The following is a 16,804-nucleotide window of genomic DNA, read 5'->3' on the forward strand; positions in this document are numbered from 1 at the left end:
TCTGTAGACCAGGCTGGCCTCAAACTCAGAGATCTGCCTGCCTCTGCGTTCTGAGTGATGGGATTAAAGGCGTGCGCCACCATCCAACTTCCAGTAGTTCTTAAAAGACTTAGCTGGGGCTGGTGAGATGGCTCAGTGGGTAAGAGCACCCGACTGCTCTTCCGAAGGTCCGAAGTTCAAATCCCAGCAACCACATGGTGGCTCACAACCACCCGTAATGAGATCTGATGCCCTCTTCTGGTGTATCTGAAGACAACTACAGTGTACTTACATATAATAAATAAATAAATCTTAAAAAAAAAAAAAAAGACTTAGCTGACACTGAACAAAAATTTGACGGTACCAAGTGTAGAAGTTTGGCCTGGTTCTTCCTCCCAGTCCTGTGCTCAGGAAATAAGACTCAGATTCAAAGTATATTTACAAATACCTTGGCCATATAGCTAGGCTCTGCTCTAACTACCTCATAAAATAACCCATTTATTCTAATCTACATTCTGCCACGTGGCCAGTCACCTCTGCTCAGATACCATGAGGTGTCTGTCTTGTCACATCTTCCCAGGTGAATCTCCCTTACTTGGCACTATCCCAGAATCCTTTCTGCTTCCCAGATGTCCCACCTCCTATTTCCTTTCTAAGTCAGAAGCCATCAGATTTTTATTGACAGGTGCCACATCCATTCAGACACAGTTATTCTCTCTACAATCGAGCTATGGACAAGGCTGCTTCGGACCTGAGCCAGAAGTGGACCGTGAAAGCTGGCCCAGAGCAGCTTCTGACGCTGACCACCTGGAAATGACCTCAGAATAGAGACAACAGCTCAGCTTCTCCAATTCTCTCTGCTGTCCTTCCTGATCCTGCGGATACAGGTCTGAACCAGTTCCTCAACCTCATCCCAGGGGAGTTCTAATCCCTGGACGCCCATCCTGGAGCTAACTGCCCCCTTCCTTGGGCATAGGCCAGCCACAGATCATACCTCAGACCTCATCATGTGACTGTGGAACCAGCCACACTGGTAAGACAGACTGATTCCTTTTGGAGATGTCCCCAGTCAGGACAGCCTCAGGACATGGGGCCAGAAGTAAAAAAAAAAAAAAAACTATTGGTGTTACCTTAAATACTGGCCATGTGGAAACTTCACCATAAAAGGAGCTACCAGAGAGGCACAAGGAATTAAGACCCTAATGGGCCTTTGTGGGGCAACCTGGGAGGAATAATACAGGAACTGAACATAGAAAAGCCCTCCATGTGGGAAAGCCGTATCTCAAAATGCTGGCTTTATTAAATGCCAGCTATGAATTTCTTAATCTAACAGATCTATCTCTAGGTCAGTGTGATGGTTTGTATATGCTTGACCAGGGAGTGGCACCATCTGGAGGTGTGGCCTTGGTGGAATAGGTGTGACCTGGTTGGAATAGGTGTGTCACTGTGGGTGTAGGCTTAATACTCTCACCCCAGTTGCCTGGAGGTCAGTCTTCCACTAGCAGCCTTCGGATGAAGACGTAGAACTCTTAGCCTGGATGCTGCCATGCTCCCACCTTGATGATAATGGACTGAACCTCTGAACCTGTAAGCCAGCCCCAATTAAATGTTGTTTTTTATAAGACTTGCCTTGGTCATGGTGTCTGTGCACAGCAGTAAACCCTGGCTAAGCCAGTCAGGACTGTTGGATGTGCTTGTGTGAAGGCAGGTTACCTACACTGCAGTAGGAATGATCAACCAAAGCCTGACTAATAACACAAAAGGGGTATGTTTAACTGGGCTACCTGCTCAGGTCACAGAAGTAGGCCAATGTGTGGGAAATGAAAGGGGCTGTACTAGACTAATTAAAAGAGCAGTAGCTCCTAATGGTACATACTTAACCTGTTCCTACGGTGTTTACACCTGCTACCCAGGAGACAGAGGCTGACCAGTGCTCGACTTTGATATGCTCCCAGGAAGTGATGTCCAGCCATACTTACATCCCTTAGATTTAAAAAGTAAGAGAACTCCTGTACTTATACCAGTCCTGCTAGGCATGGCCCTGCCTGGGTCCATGAGGTGCCTCTGCAATAGGCATCTAACAAGTACGCTCAGCACAGCCAGATCCCCACTCAGATAAAGATGAACCGTTGTTCAGGGAAGCACAGTCACTCTCCAGAACCAGACAGATGCACTGGCTGCAACGTTCCTCCAAAAGCGTGGAGGATTAGGCATGTCCACGATTTAAAATAAAGAATGCTGTTTTATGCTAATTACTCAGGAATCGTATGAGGAATCGCCAAAGGTGTGTTACTGGGAAAGTGAGGCAAAAAGTACAGGAGAGCCATGGAGTAAATACGGACAACATGGTGGGGGCGGGAGCCTGGCTGCCTCTGCTATGGGGCTGCTTATGATGAGGGTGCTGGCTCTTCTATTAGGAACATATTTACTTATTTATTTTATTTATTTACTTATTTAATGAGTATACTGCAGCTGTCTTCAGACGCAGCAGAAGAGGGCATAGGATTCCATTACAGATGGTTGTGAGCCACCGTGTGGTTGCTGGGAGTTGAACTCAGGACCTCTGGAAGAGCAGTCAGTGCTCTTAACCACTGAGCCATCTCTCCAGCCCCACTGGACCACGCATCTTAAACTCCCCGTCCAGCTTCATCAAAACTAGAAGGAAAGCAATAGAAGAGCAGCTGGCAGGCCAGAGTACCAACCGCTTTCTGCAGGACATATTCGTAAGTGATGTAGACGAAGAGAAAGGGAGGAGACAGGACCAATTACTAGGTTTATCCGCTTGTTCAGTGGTTCACTTAAAGTGCTGTCTGTACTGCTTAATTAGTAAGTGTGACATCACTCACCACCTGGGACAGAATAACCTGGAGACACAGCTCAAACAACCTGGGTGGTTGCCCTGCCACTGAAGCCACACAGGCTTCCCTAAAACTCTCCCTCCACTGCCCCACCTTGTGGCTTTAGGGTATAAAATGAGAATACCAACCAGACCTGGGAGGGAAACCTTCCTGCAGCTCACCTGCTTAGGTCCACCAGGGCTCTCTTCCATGCTCATTGGTGCTGGGGCTTATTCCAGGAAGAGCCCCACACGCACAAGGACATTCTCCCCTTGCTTTTCTCTTTACATCTTTTAAATTTATCCTCTGTGCTTCTGTGTGTATGTTAGTGCTGTGTGTGTGTTAGTGTGTGTTAGTGTTGTATATGTGTTTGTGTGTGTGCATGTGTTTGTGTGCATGTGTGTGTGAGAGAGTGTGTGTGTGTGTGCATGTGTGTGTGTGAGTGTGTGTGTGCATGTGTGTGTGTGTGAGAGAGAGTGTGTGTGTGTGTGTGAGTGTGACACAAGGACTTTCTCTCCTTACTTTTCTCTTTACATCTTTCAAATTTATCCTCTATGTTTCTGTGTGTGTTTGTGAATGTACGTTAGTGTTGTGTATGTGTTTGTGTGTGTGCATGTGTGTGTGCATGTGTGTGAGTGTGTGCATGTGTGTATGTATGTGAGAGAGAGAGAGAGAGAGAGAGAGTGTGTGTGTGTGTAAATCAGAGGACAACACAAGGACTTTCTCTCCTTACTTTTCTCTTTACATCTTTCAAATTTATCCTCTATGTTTCTGTGTGTGTTTGTATATGTATGTTAGTGGTGTTTATGTGTGTGTGTGTTTGCGTGTGTGTGTGTGTGTGTGTGTGTGTGTGTGTGTATGCGTGAGAGAGAGAGAGTTTGTGTGTACGTCAGAGGACAACTGGAGAGGGCAACTGGAGAGAGTCAGTTCTCTCCTTCCTCCATACAGGTTCTAGTGATTGAACACAGGTCATCGTCAGGCTTGGCAGCAGTTGTCTTTATCCACTGACCTATTTGCCTCGTTCAGGTTTTAGAATTTTGAGACAAAGTCTGACTCTGTAGTCGAGGCTAGCCAGAGAGTCCCTATATAGTACAGGATAGCCTTAATCCATACCAGTACACTTCCATGGATTTACAGACACTGTGTCTAGCCCAATTCCTATCTTTATTTTATTTTATGTACATATGTAGTTATATTTATGAGAAAACCTACATCCCTAAGCTCAACTAAATAGAGCACTGCGTAAGCATAGAAAGGCAGTTAGTTACATTTTTAGGTCCACAGCGTAATGACTTGTTTAACACTATTTCTGCTGGGCATCAGTGGTGCATACCTTAAGTCCAGGTAAGCAGATCTCTGAGTTCAAGTCCAGCCTGGTTTACAGAGTGAGTTCCAAGACAGCCAGGACTACATAAGAAACCATGTCTCAAAAGTAAAATAAAATAAAATAACCTACTTTTCCTAAGACTGGTGTGGTGGCATATGCCTATACTGTAGCCCCTTTGGTGGCAGAAGCTGCAGGATCAGGACTCCAACTGATCCTCCCCTACAAGGCTAGTCCTAGGCCAGTCCGGGATACATAAAACCCTGAGCTTAGGGGCTGGTGAGATGGCTCAGCGGTTAAGAGCACCAACTGCTCTTCCAAAGGTCCTGAGTTCAAATCCCAGCAACCACATGGTGACTCACAACCATTGGTAACGAAATCTGATGCTCTCTTCTGGAGTATCTGAGTACAGCTACAGTGTACTTACATATAATAAATATTTTTTTAAAACCCGAGTTTAAAGGAAAAAAAAAATCACTGGAGGGAAGAGTGAAACATGCCTTCTGAACGTGACAGAGATGATGCCAAACCTTACAGCAGCTGGGAGTTACTGCTCAAGGCCTGTAGGAGACCAGGCCCATCAGCATTTCACCACAGGTGGGCACGGATTGAGATGCTGGAGAGAAGACTCAGTGTTTAAGAGCTTTTGCTACTCTAGCAGATTCGGCTCCCAAACTCCAGTTCCTAGGTTCTTATGCTGTCTTCCACCTCTGTGGACACTGCAGGCATACTATAGACTTACCTACATGCAGGTGAGAACTCAAATACATAAAATAAGCAAAAAATTAAAAACCAGTCGCCGAGGGTGCGAGGGTCATATTCCCAGTAGTGTATTCTGTTAAAAGATGCCCATGCCCAAGTAAGTAACGCTCACATCCGCAACCCCAGATCAATGCCGTGGGTCACACGCTCCGCAAGAAAAACATACATGAAAAAAGGAACACTTTGGGGAAGAAAGGGTTTTGGTGGAGGAGAAAGAAGTAAGCTAATAATAATGGGGAAATATTATCAAAGCACATTATATGTTATAATTTAAAGCAAAGTTGAAAAGAAAAAACTACTATTCCCAGCATGTCCTTGCTGGTAGCTTTGGGATCGAGGAGCACTAGAACCACATTTCCCGAAATGCAACGCTCACTCAGTCTACTTTTAACCTATGGAAATTGTCCTTATTCAGAGTCCTTCATCCACAATGCATTTGGTACTCGCATTTGGCGACTAGGTCTCTTGATAGGAAAAAGGGCAGTCGCAGAGCATGCTGGGAAGGCGTTAGACCGGGGCCACCCTTGCCAACGCGTGCGTTTAAACTACAACTCCCAGAGGGCCGTGCCCGAGAAGGAAGGCGGGTTCTCCTGCCGGAAGTCAGTTCTAGCCCTGGGCCCCACAACTGCAAGCAGAGCCGGAGCCGCCCTGTTACAGCGGGACCCGGGCCTCTGGGGTCCAGACAGGGGTCGCCATGGTAACGGGGGGAGCGTCGTACCGGGGACAGGCAGAGGGGGGTGGTTCACGTACGGTCCCCGGGGTTTCGGTTTGGAGGTGACAAGCTTCCTCCTGCTGCGGATGATCCGGGCCGGGCGCGGGTTCTCGGGATTGGGGTCAGGAATGGGGATCAGGGGCTGGATGCTGCGCTGCGGGGTGTGCTTGTGGTTCCAAGCAAAGGATTTGGAGGGGAAGGAGTGTCCAGGGGAGGGACTGCCTTGGTGGGAGACATTTGGGGGTGATTTTGAAACCACAGAGGCGGGAGAAGATATTGGAGATGAGGAAGGGATGATGGAAAAGAACCAGAGACTCTACAGACAGGGTAGAGAGGGTTCCTTATGAGAAGGAAGGAGCTGGTTTTAAGGAGAGCTAGTGTTGGGGCAAATTGGATATGGCCAGGGTAGATGCTCTCCAGGGGAAGAAGAGGACCCTGGAGGCCGGAAGTTAGCCCCTGTAGGATTAGAGTTAGGCTGCTGCAAGAGGAGAGAGGGCTGTAGCAGTAGAAAGTGGATTCTAGAAGAAAATGGGGAGCAACTGAACAGAATGTTCCACAGAGGAGAGGTCCGGGGTGCAGAGTAGACTTGGAGGCGTCACATTTGAGGAGGGGGAGCTTTGGGAGAAGGGCTGAGCACTGGATTTAGGGGAACCTCCACCTCCAAGACGGGCCTTTTGGAACTAAGAGTTCTTTGGATAGGGACTTGGAGAAGAAGACTTGGGAGGGGGATGTCAGAACAGGAGGTGAGTAGAGGTCTTGGAGGTTCGATGCGACCTTTGTAAAAAGGGAGGCCAGCCTTGGACAGGGAGAAGGGGTGCTTGTAATGAAGGACAGGTGAAGCTTCCCGGAGTCGGGGCCAAAGGTGCTGGGGTCAGGGGGATGGAGGTTACAACGAACAATGTGGGGAGGTGGTCGGGAGGCTCCCTGAGGGTACAGCAGAGGGATGGATGTAGGGACTAGGGGCTGCTCAGATGTGTTCCCAGGAGTGAAACGATTCTCATTGAGGGAAACAGAAAGAAGTATTGGTTGAAGTGGGGTAGGACACAGAGGGCTTAACTCAGCCTTGCTTCCAGCTGTTCTTCCCTTCTGCTCCTGTGCCCACCCCCTTCCCTTCCTGGGTTTCCCTGGCTCAGCAGAAGTAGTTCTTGGAAGGGGCATGTAACATCCTGTTTGTGGTTTTCTGCTTAGGTTGAATAAGGCAGATAGGTTGAGGGAAGAATGAGGCTCGGGAAAGACCATGGAAGCCAGTAAAGAATCCAGGGCTCAGGGTAAAGACTTGGAGGAACTAGCTCTGCTTTCTGGTTGTGATAACTATGGGTCTTAGCTTTGTCATCTGTAAAATGGGCAAGAGCATATATGACTGGACAGACAGGGCTTCAAACTAGGCTTCCCAGCAGGGAACCCTTGAGCCCTGATTTTCCCCTTTCCGTTTCCCCCCTCAGTACCTAGGATTGAACCCCGGTAGAGGATTGAACCTGGGGTCTTGGGCATGCTGCTTGGGTATTTTACCTTCAGCTAAATTTTCAGCCTTGTGGTTTCTTTCTCTCTCCTTCCCTCCTTTCTCTTCCTCCCGTTCTGTGCGCTCTCGAGTTGGCTCTCTCTCTTCTTTCTTCTCTCTCTCTCCCTTTTTGTTTGTTTGTTTGTTTGTATTGAGGATGAAACCCAGGGCCTTGTACATGGTTGTAAGTCTAGTACATCTCCTGCCACTGAACTACATCTCTGTCTTTCCTGTTTTTTTATTCTCATTTTACGTTACGTATGTAGAGGTCAGAAGTGACTTGCCCAGTCATTCCTCTCCTTCCACCATGTGGATCTCAGGGATCAAACTCAGGTCTTTGGGCTTGTCAACCTGTACCCACTGAACCAGCTCACCAGCAGTTTTGTTTTGTTTTGTTTGTTTTGTTCTCCTTGAGACAGGATCTTGTAGATATCCCAGGCTGCCTTTGAACCTCTAACACCCCCCCCCCCCCATCTTAGCCTTCCTAGTAGCTACAATCACAGATGTGCATCACTGGGTGGCTGGGGTACGAGTTTCTGAAAGTGAAATGACAGGACACACTTTATAATGCTACTTAGAGGTTGGGGCTTAGGATGTGTAGTATATAGTAGCCGCATGCTGCGCCTCTTATAGGTGTTACCCTGTTCACTGGTCTAATGAAGGAAGGAGGAAATCCCATTGTGTCCATTACACAGAAGGGGAAGCTGAGGCCCACAGAGGCCCATCAACATAAAGCCACACTGCCTGAGAGTACTCCGATGTTTTCTAGGTCGGAGTGTGTGCTCTTTGCCGCTTGATTGAATGCGTCTAGGGTAGCAGTTCTCAACTGTCATGTCCCCTTTGGGGGTCAAATGCCCCCTTCACAGGAGTCACCTAAGACCATCAGAAAACACAGATATTTATATTATGGTTCATAACAGTTGCAAACCTACAGTTAAGAAGTAGCGACAAAAATGTTATGGTTGGGGGTCACCCCCAACAGCATGAGGAAGGTTGAAAACCATTGGTCTAGGTCACGCGATTGCTGATTTTACTGAGGACTCATTGGGCACTGGGGACTGTGCTGAGCGCTTGTAGCTTTGACTCAGTTGTTTTGTTTGCTGTTGTACTGGGCCCCAGGCCTGGAGGGCACTAAGCAGGCGCTCTATCACTGCCATTCGTCCTGTTTCCAGGCAGGGTCTCACCAAGTTGCCTAGGCGGGCCTTGAACTTGTGATCCTCGTGCCTCGGCCTCCCAAAAAGCTGGGATGACAGGCCTGTGCCACCAAGCCTACCTGACTTACTCATCTTTCAGAATTGCTCTCTGACAGGTTGGGGGTCTCATGACTTTTCTTCTGAGCCAGATAGAAGGTAGTCGGACTAACACAGAGTGTGTGGTCTGAGTCAGACCCACTGTGGGTGGTTTACTGTTGTGGTTTGCGGCTCACGTTACAACTACTCACAGTACAGTACACTGAGACCCCAAACAGCTTGGGTATTTAAGTGTCAAGGCTCACTTGCCCCGCCTGGAAGGTGTGAGGTCCAGGTTCTAGCCCAGAATTCACTGTAGCAACAAACAAACGTCATGGGTTGAAATGGCTCAGAGGGGAAAAGCCCTTGTCACATAGGCTCAGTAACCTGGGTTTACTACTAGGCACCCAAGGTGGGAAGGGGCAAATGGCCCCCCTCAAAATCCTCTGACCTCCACACAAGCAAACAAGTGCCAGAGAGAGTGCAGACGCTGCCCGGAGAGGATAGACAGTTTCCGTACAGCCCAGCAATCTGCTCTAATTAGCTTGCCAAAAAACAAGGCTACACATAGAGACCTGTATGCCATTTCTCACTGTAGCCCCGAAGTGGAAGTTGTACCGTTGTCCCTCAGCCGAAGAATGAATAAATGAGGTAACCCAGACCCTTACGTACAGTAGCCTTCGCCTGCAGTCAGGGAGTGGGTGGAATAGGCCTGTCATTGCCATGCTTTCAGGCTGAGGCAGGAGGATCCTGAGTTCCAGGCTTGCCCAGGTCATTCTTGGCAAAGGAGAGGAAGGAGGCATACTAGAACGAGCAGCGACTGTGGCACAGCCGTGAGTAGGCTACAGGGTGAAGTCTGTGATGCCTGACTTGTTTTGTTTTGAGGCCAGGTTTGATATGTAGCCTCAGGTGGTCTGGAACTCAGTATATCAACCAAGCTTGCCTCATACTTACAGTAATTCTCCTGCCTCTGCCTCCAAGGTGTTGGGATTCCACAAAGCACCAGTAAAACCAGTCATAGTGGCCCACACTTGTAGTCTCAGAACTTTGAGAGGCCAAGGCAGGAGGATTTCCCTAAGTTCTTGGCAAACCTAGGCTGTATAGGGAGACCCTGTCTTTTAAAAAAAAAAACAACAGAAAAGCAAGGGCTGGAGAGCTGGCTCAGCAGTTAAGAGCACCTATGCTCCTGCAGAGGACCCAGGTTTGTTCCCAGCACCCACATCGGGTGGCTCACAGCCGCCTGGCATGCTACCTCCAAGAAGTTTGATACTTCTGGTCTCTATGGGCACCTGCATGCAAGTACACATACTAGCACAAGGAACCAAACAGAACTGAGCCTGAAATTCCAGCATTTGGGAAGTGGAAGCAAGAGGAGCAGGAGTTCAAGGTCTGCTGGGCTGCAGGAGACAGGGTCTCAAAAAAAAAAAAAAAAAAAAAAGACTGTGCTAGGAACTTGGACACAAGAATTCTAAATAGAAACATGGATTGAGCGCTTCTGTATCCAACAGTGAGGGCCATAACTTGTTGTCCAATGGTAGTGCCTGTTATCCCCCAGTGGGGTGTGGCTCAATGAGAGCACTTGTCCAGAATCCCCCAGGCTCACACAGGCCTTCAGTGCTTTCCCAGCACTGTGACCGATCCCCTATCCCTGATAAGATGGAGATTCTTGGGAAACTTGATTTGAGGGTAAGGAAGTGGCTTCAGGGATGGATGGATATAAGATGAACTAAAGCCTGGGGCTTGGTCAGTCACTCAGTGGAAGTGGGGTCACAGCCCATGTTTAGAATGACGCAGCTGGGTCCCAGGGAGGGAGACAGGCTTAGAGAGCTGGCCACAGGGAGAGCCTGGGCCCTGACATATCTCCCATAGAATGTCTCGTGGTGCCCACCCTGAGCTGTGTCCCCCCGCATCTCTCATTCCCTCCCCTGCTTGCTCTAGATCCGATTCATCCTTATCCAGAACCGGGCAGGCAAGACGCGCCTGGCCAAGTGGTACATGCAGTTCGATGACGACGAGAAGCAGAAGCTGATCGAGGAGGTGCACGCCGTGGTCACCGTCAGGGATGCCAAGCACACCAACTTTGTGGAGGTGACTGACACCCTCTTTCTGCCCCCTACTTCCCTGGCTCCTCCTCTCCCCGCTCTAACAGCAGCTCTGCCCATGACCTCCTCTCCTCTATTAATCCACTCCCCGTGCTTTTAGCTCTTTTTCTCTTTCAAGGGTTGTGGATGTGGCTCGTTGCGTACAGAACACACAAGCATGGGGAGTTGAGTTCAAATCCTCAACACACCCACAACCCTGTTCGTTCAGGTGACTTTCAACCAAGATCTGCAGGGCTGAGGGAGTAGGAGGAGATGTTTTCCCGAGCAGCGAATGTTCCAAGCCTCCAGGGAGGAGCAGGTGCAAAGGCCCTGAGGCATAAGCAGGGTGGAGAGTTCCAGGAGGGGCAGGCAAGGAGAATCAGCCTGACTGAGGTCCTAAGGCCTTTGGACACACTTAGTGGCCAGAGCCACAGAATGGTTTAGAGCAGGGGACATGAGTTGGCACAGGCTTCCAGGATCCCCCATCTGTCTGGCTATACTTATTTACTGTTGGGGGGTGGGGGTGGGAGCATGCATGTCATAGTGTGTAAGTGTGTGGAGGTCAGAGGACAACTTTGTGGACTCATTTTCTCCTTCCACCTTTGTGTGGGCTCCAGGGATGGACATCAGGGCCAGGCTTGCAAACTGCCTCCATCTGCTGGCCATAGTTTTAGTGTTGACTTTTCGTTGTTTCTCTGTGTTCATTTTTAGAAACAGGGCCTTGCGTGCCTCCAGCCTGCCTCAGCCTGTCTGACGCTAAGCATAGCTTTGAATCCCTGATTCTCCTGCCTCTGTCACCCAAGTGTTCGGATTACCTTGGTTTTGCCTTTGTTGAGACGGAGTCTCACTCTGCAGTCCAAGCTAGCCTGAAAGTCACCGTGTAGTCCAGGCTTGCTCTGAACTTGAAGCAATCCTCCTGCCTCAGCCACCTGAGTGCATGGGAACACAGGTCTATTCCATCTCGAGGCTGGCTTCAAACTCATAATCCTCCAGCCTCAGCCTCCTTGGTGCTGGGGTCACAGAGCTGTACCACCGCACTTGGGAGCAAGAGCAGGAGCAGGGGACCCCCCCAAGGTGGTAGCAGTGTAGCACAGAGGGGGGCTCGTTCTTCCAAGATACGCCCCCCCCCACACACACACAAAGAGAGCAGGTTGGGGGTGAGAAGCACGAGGGAGGTGTTGGGACAGAGAGGCTGGGGAAGGGAATGGAATGGGGTTTCAGCATGTCCTGGGTACCCAGGCTCAGGAACTCGCTGGAACAGTGAAGAAGCACAGACCAAGTGCACGCCATACCATCCCAGGTCCTTACCATCTAAGGACAGCTCAGGACCCCCATCGCACTTTAAGCCTGTTAGAGAAGCTGAGCCTGTCTCATGGTGTCCCTGGTGCTGCCTTGAACCGAGATAACATTGAGCAGATGCCACTTGAAGTCAGCCACATGCTAAGTCCTGAGCTATGAATAGTGACATTGCTAATAATTTTAAGAAACTTAGTGAGTACTGGGACTGATGGCTCACACCCTTAGTCCCAGCATCCGGGAGGTAGAAGCAGGCAGCTGTCTGAGTTCAAGGCTAGCCTGGTCTCCATAGAGTTTCTAGCCAGCCAGAGCTGCACATTGAAACCCTGTCTGTAAAAGGAAAGTTGCATGGAAGGCTGAGGATATGGCTCAGTTGGTAAAGTGCTTACCCAGAATGCATGAAGTGCAGGGCTGGAAGCCAGAGCCACATCACATGGGGTGGTGGTGCCTGCCTCTGATCCAACACTTGAGAGGCAGAGGCAGAGGGGGGGTTCCTCAGTTACATGGTGAGTTTATGTCCAAGATGGGCTACATAGATACTGTCTTGAGGAAAAGTGCATGCTTGCAACTCTAACATTGCAGTCCATGCCTGGAACCCTACCACCCAGTGCATGCCTGGAACCCTACCACCCAGTGCATGCCTGGAACCCTACCACCCAGTGCATGCCTGGAACCCTACCACCCAGTGCATGCCTGGAACCCTACCACCGCAGTGCATGCCTGGAACCCTACCACCGCAGTGCATGCCTGGAACCCTACTACCGCAGTGCATGCCTGTAACCCTACCACCACAGTGCATGCCTGGAACCCTACTACTGCCATGTATGCCTGGAACCCTACCACCGCGGTGTATGCCTGTGACACAGGCACTGAATTCCTGTGCATGTTTATGGGTGTGGCAGGGCAGAGTACAGAGGCCACAGGTCAGCCTTGAGGGTCATTCCTCAGGAGCTGTCTACCTTGTGTTTTGAGATAAGATCTCTCATTGAGGCCTGGTGCTCTAGCCTGACAGGCCAGTGGGCCTCCAGCACTGGGGTTAAAGCCTGTGGCTGCATGTCTGCCTCTTTGCTGCAGAGTGAGACTTTATGGATGAGCCTTTCTTTTTAGGGAATGGCGATGGGGTGGGGGTGGGGGTGTAGTTTTTCAAGACAGGGTTTCTCTGTGTAGCCCTGGCTGTTCAGGAACTCACTCTGTAGACCAGGCTGGCCTCAAACTCGGATCTTCCTGCCTCTGCTTCCCAAAAGTGTGTGCTGCCACCACCCACCATTTTCTCCCAGTTTAGACAGTCTCCCTCTAGTCCTGGGAGACCTCCAGCCCTGACTATCCTTCTGTCTTTATCTCTGAGGTAACGGTTTTCCCCACACTTGAGAAGTGGATGTGGAAAGATCAAGAAAAATTTGAAGTTAGTATGGGCTATATATAAAGTTCCAAACCAGAGTTGTACAGAGAAACCTTGTTTGTACAAATAATAAATAAATAACAAGCAAAATAATATTTTTTTAAAAAATGAACTGAGCTGAAAAAAAAATTCCAGGACTCACAAACTATGTAATTCACCGCAGTTACCACCAGGTGGTGCTCTACATACATCCCAGAGAGAACTTGGGTTTGGCTAAACACCAGCCATATCCCAGTGTGCACATCCATATGTTAACTGTACACTCCTCCTCTTGTTTGTTCACTGTGCTGAGACCAGAACACAGAGCCTCATGCATACTAGGCAGGGGCTCCACCTCTGAGCCACGTCCCAGCCCATCCAGTGTCCATGCACACAGTATTAAGTCTACCCCAGCACAGGTGTGCCTCGCTGTGGGCCATGTGAGCATTATTCTAATGTTTACATGTGTCCGTTGAGCTTCCTGGAACTCTAAAATTTCAAAATGCCCCAAAATAAGAAACTTCCATGTTTTGTTTTGTTTTGTTTTGTTTTGTTTGTTTGTTTGTGTTGCCTAGGCTGATCTGAAATGCCTTTCTCTCCTGAGACTTTGAGCCAAGTGCAGTGCTGCATGTCTGTAATTCCAGAACTTGGGAAGTGGAGGCAGGAGAATCAGATGTTCAAGGCCATTCTCCCCTACATAGCCAGTACAAGTTCAGCCTGGGCTACACAGTAGATTCTATGCTAAAACAAACAAACAAGCTAAAACTTATTTTTGTTTTGTATTGAGTTACGGTCTACTACATAGCCTGGACTTTCTTCAAAGATGTGATCCTCCTGCCTCAGCCCCCTACTGCTGCCAGGCCTAGTCACAGTTCCTGCCCTGGCTCCTTTACAATCTGTTCCCTGTGCCTGGAACTCCCCTGACTGTCTTCCAACTCTCAACTCAGTACCCTCCTTTGGGAAACCTCCCTGACCCTCAGGATGAAAAGGGATTAGGGCCCTATCCTGAACCCCCAAGTCCAATCATGCCTGGGGGTTTCCATCCCACTGCCTGGGCAAGTGACCCTCTGCTGGACCATGTGTCAAAGCTGGCTGTCAATACTGCCCTGCCCTCCCCTCCCCTCCCCTCCCCGAGGCAGAAACAGCCCGTGCTCACACACACAATGGAACAGCTGGCATCTGGCCCCCTCTGCCAAGCTCAGCCCTGGCTCCTTTCTGCCCACAGTTCCGGAACTTCAAGATCATCTACCGACGCTACGCTGGCCTCTACTTCTGCATCTGCGTGGATGTCAACGACAACAATCTGGCCTATCTCGAGGCCATCCACAACTTCGTAGAAGTGAGTCAGGTGCCGGCCCAGGAGGCCCTGGAATGCTGGGGTGGCCATTTGTCCTCCCACCCCCACCCCCAGCCTTCCTCTGTGTGCACGGGTCTCTCTAATCTGCCTCTCCCTCCTCACCTGTCTCATCTGTTCCGGCCTAGTGCCTCTTCTATCTGTCCATCTGCCACCTGGCTCCACCTTGGACTAATCATGGTGTGACTGTGCCTATACAATGGCGTGTATGTGTGCACGTGCGCGTGTGTAGGTCAGAAGATAACATGGAGCAGGTGTTGCCCTTCCAGCCTGTGGTTTCAGGGCTTGAACTCCGGCAGCAGGCTTGGCAGCGGGCACTTGCACCAGCTGAGCCTCTTCCTGACCCCTCTCTTGGTGTCACAATTGAGGTTTTCAGTTGTCTGTCATCCAACGGTTGTGTCCTCACTGGTTCAGTCACTATTTCTGTCTATCTGTCCTCTTGATAACTGGCTTGTTTGTGTGAGACAATGTCCTCCCTTGTAGCTCAGGATGGCCTGGCACTCATGATCTAGGTTCCCCCGCTCAGTTTTCCCCATGCTCAGTGACAGCCAACACAACTGCCTTACTGTCTCTTCCTCCACCCACTCTGTGTGTGTGTGTGTGTGTGTGTGTGTGTGTATACAAGTATGACGTGTGCAGATCCACTGTGCGTGGGTGCATGTGTGTGCAAGTATGACGTGTGTGCAGGCACCTGAGGACCCAGAAGGCATTGGGCATTAGACTCCCTGGTGTTGGACTTGAAGGCCATTGTGAGCCACCTGATCTGGGTGCTGGAAACTAAATTTGTGTCCTCTAGAAGGACAGCCTGTGTTCTTAACCACTGAGCCGTCTCCCCAGTTGCACATATCCTCCCTCCCCCCGGCCCCCTTTTTTGAGACAGGTCTCATAGAGCCCCAGCTGGCCTCAAACTTGCTGTATAGCCAGGGGTGACCTTAAATTCCTGCCTCTACCTACCTCCCGTGTGCTAGGCTTAGAGATGTGGTCCACTAAGCAGGTTCTATGCAGTGCTGGAGATGGAACCCAGGGCTTTGTAAATGCTTGACAGACACTGAACTACATCCCAGGCCTCCCAGCCTGTCTCTTTTCCTATTTTATTTATTAGTATTATTATTATTACCACTACCATGTGTGTCTAGTGTCTGTGACATGTGTGTTCATGCGGGCACACATGTGCCGCAGCTTGCACAGAGGACAGGCTTAGGGCTGCTTTTCTCCTTTCACCATGGGATACAGGGTTCAAGCACTGATGGCCTTGTCTGTACCTGTCTCTTACCACTGGTCTTCCTCTCCTTCTCTCAGGTGTTAAATGAATACTTCCACAATGTCTGTGAACTGGACCTGGTGTTCAACTTCTACAAGGTAGGCTTGTGGATAAGTGGGCAAGAGGTGGCAGTAGGGATGTGCCCAGAGCCACCAAAGATCTGCCTGCCCCTGCCTGCCCCCTTGCTGTTTCTCTGCTGAGGGTCTACCCTCGGCTCCTTTCCCTCACTCCAGCTTTACCTGCCCTTCCTTCCTTGCCCAGGTTTACACGGTGGTAGATGAGATGTTCCTGGCAGGAGAGATCCGAGAGACCAGCCAGACGAAGGTGCTGAAGCAGCTGCTGATGCTGCAGTCCCTGGAGTGAGGGGGGCTCTGCCCAGCCCGGCCTGCTGGACCAACCTGCCTGCTCGTCCCCTGCCTGCCAGGCCTGAGGCCCACCCTAGCAGCCCCTTCCCTTCCTCAGCTGGCCCAGAGGAAGGACCCGGCAGGGTCTAGGCCACAGGGGAGGAGGCCAGAACCCACTGCCTCTGGGCCCTCCGTGGATGGCAGAGGCCACCGTGATGTCCCGAGTAACTGTGCCATTGTCGTGTGATGCTGTGAGTGTGTGTGTGTGTAGCCCCCAATAAACCTGTGGTCCTGCCTGGCCTGGCTGTCTGAGCCCTCATCTGTCTGCCCTGGGAACCAGCGACCCTTAGGAAGCCTTGCCCTTGGTCCATCAGTGAGTCAGTCAACAACATATCACATTGATCTAAGAAAAGCAGAGAGACCTGAGCATACTTTAGACAGACTTCTGCCTACACAGGGCCCCAACACTGTGAGGGATGACAGCTCTAGACATGAAACACTTACTCTAAAATCCTACCCAGTGACAGCACCTAACAGTACGGAGAGTCTGCTGCCAACACACACACAGCCAGCCTTGGGTCTGGTTTGGTTTTGAGAGATGGCCTGGCTGTGCAGTTTTGCCCCCCTCCCAAGTGCTGAGATCTAGGGGATGAGCCACAAGTTCCAACTCAGCCCCTAGATTGTTAAAGAGGAGTCTTGACTCCCACCCCCGAGATCAGGGATTGCAGTGTGTTCCCACATCCAATTTC

The 16,804-nt window shown here is 50.2% G+C and overlaps 1 protein-coding gene across 1 annotated transcript; it reads left to right on the top strand.

Moving 5' to 3' along the window:
* Window positions 1-5,504: 5,504 nt before the first annotated feature.
* Ap2s1 (adaptor-related protein complex 2, sigma 1 subunit) lies at window positions 5,505-16,351 on the top strand. Its single transcript, NM_198613.2, has 5 exons — window positions 5,505-5,599; window positions 10,280-10,429; window positions 14,322-14,435; window positions 15,750-15,809; window positions 15,973-16,351. The coding sequence occupies exons 1-5, from the start codon at window positions 5,597-5,599 to the stop codon at window positions 16,072-16,074; spliced, it is 429 nt and encodes a 142-aa protein (NP_941015.2). The 5' UTR covers window positions 5,505-5,596; the 3' UTR covers window positions 16,075-16,351.
* The last annotated feature ends 453 nt before the right edge of the window (window positions 16,352-16,804 follow it).

This window comes from Mus musculus, chromosome 7 (genome assembly GCF_000001635.26).
Source record: "Mus musculus strain C57BL/6J chromosome 7, GRCm38.p6 C57BL/6J".
Lineage (NCBI taxonomy): Eukaryota > Metazoa > Chordata > Mammalia > Rodentia > Muridae > Mus > Mus musculus.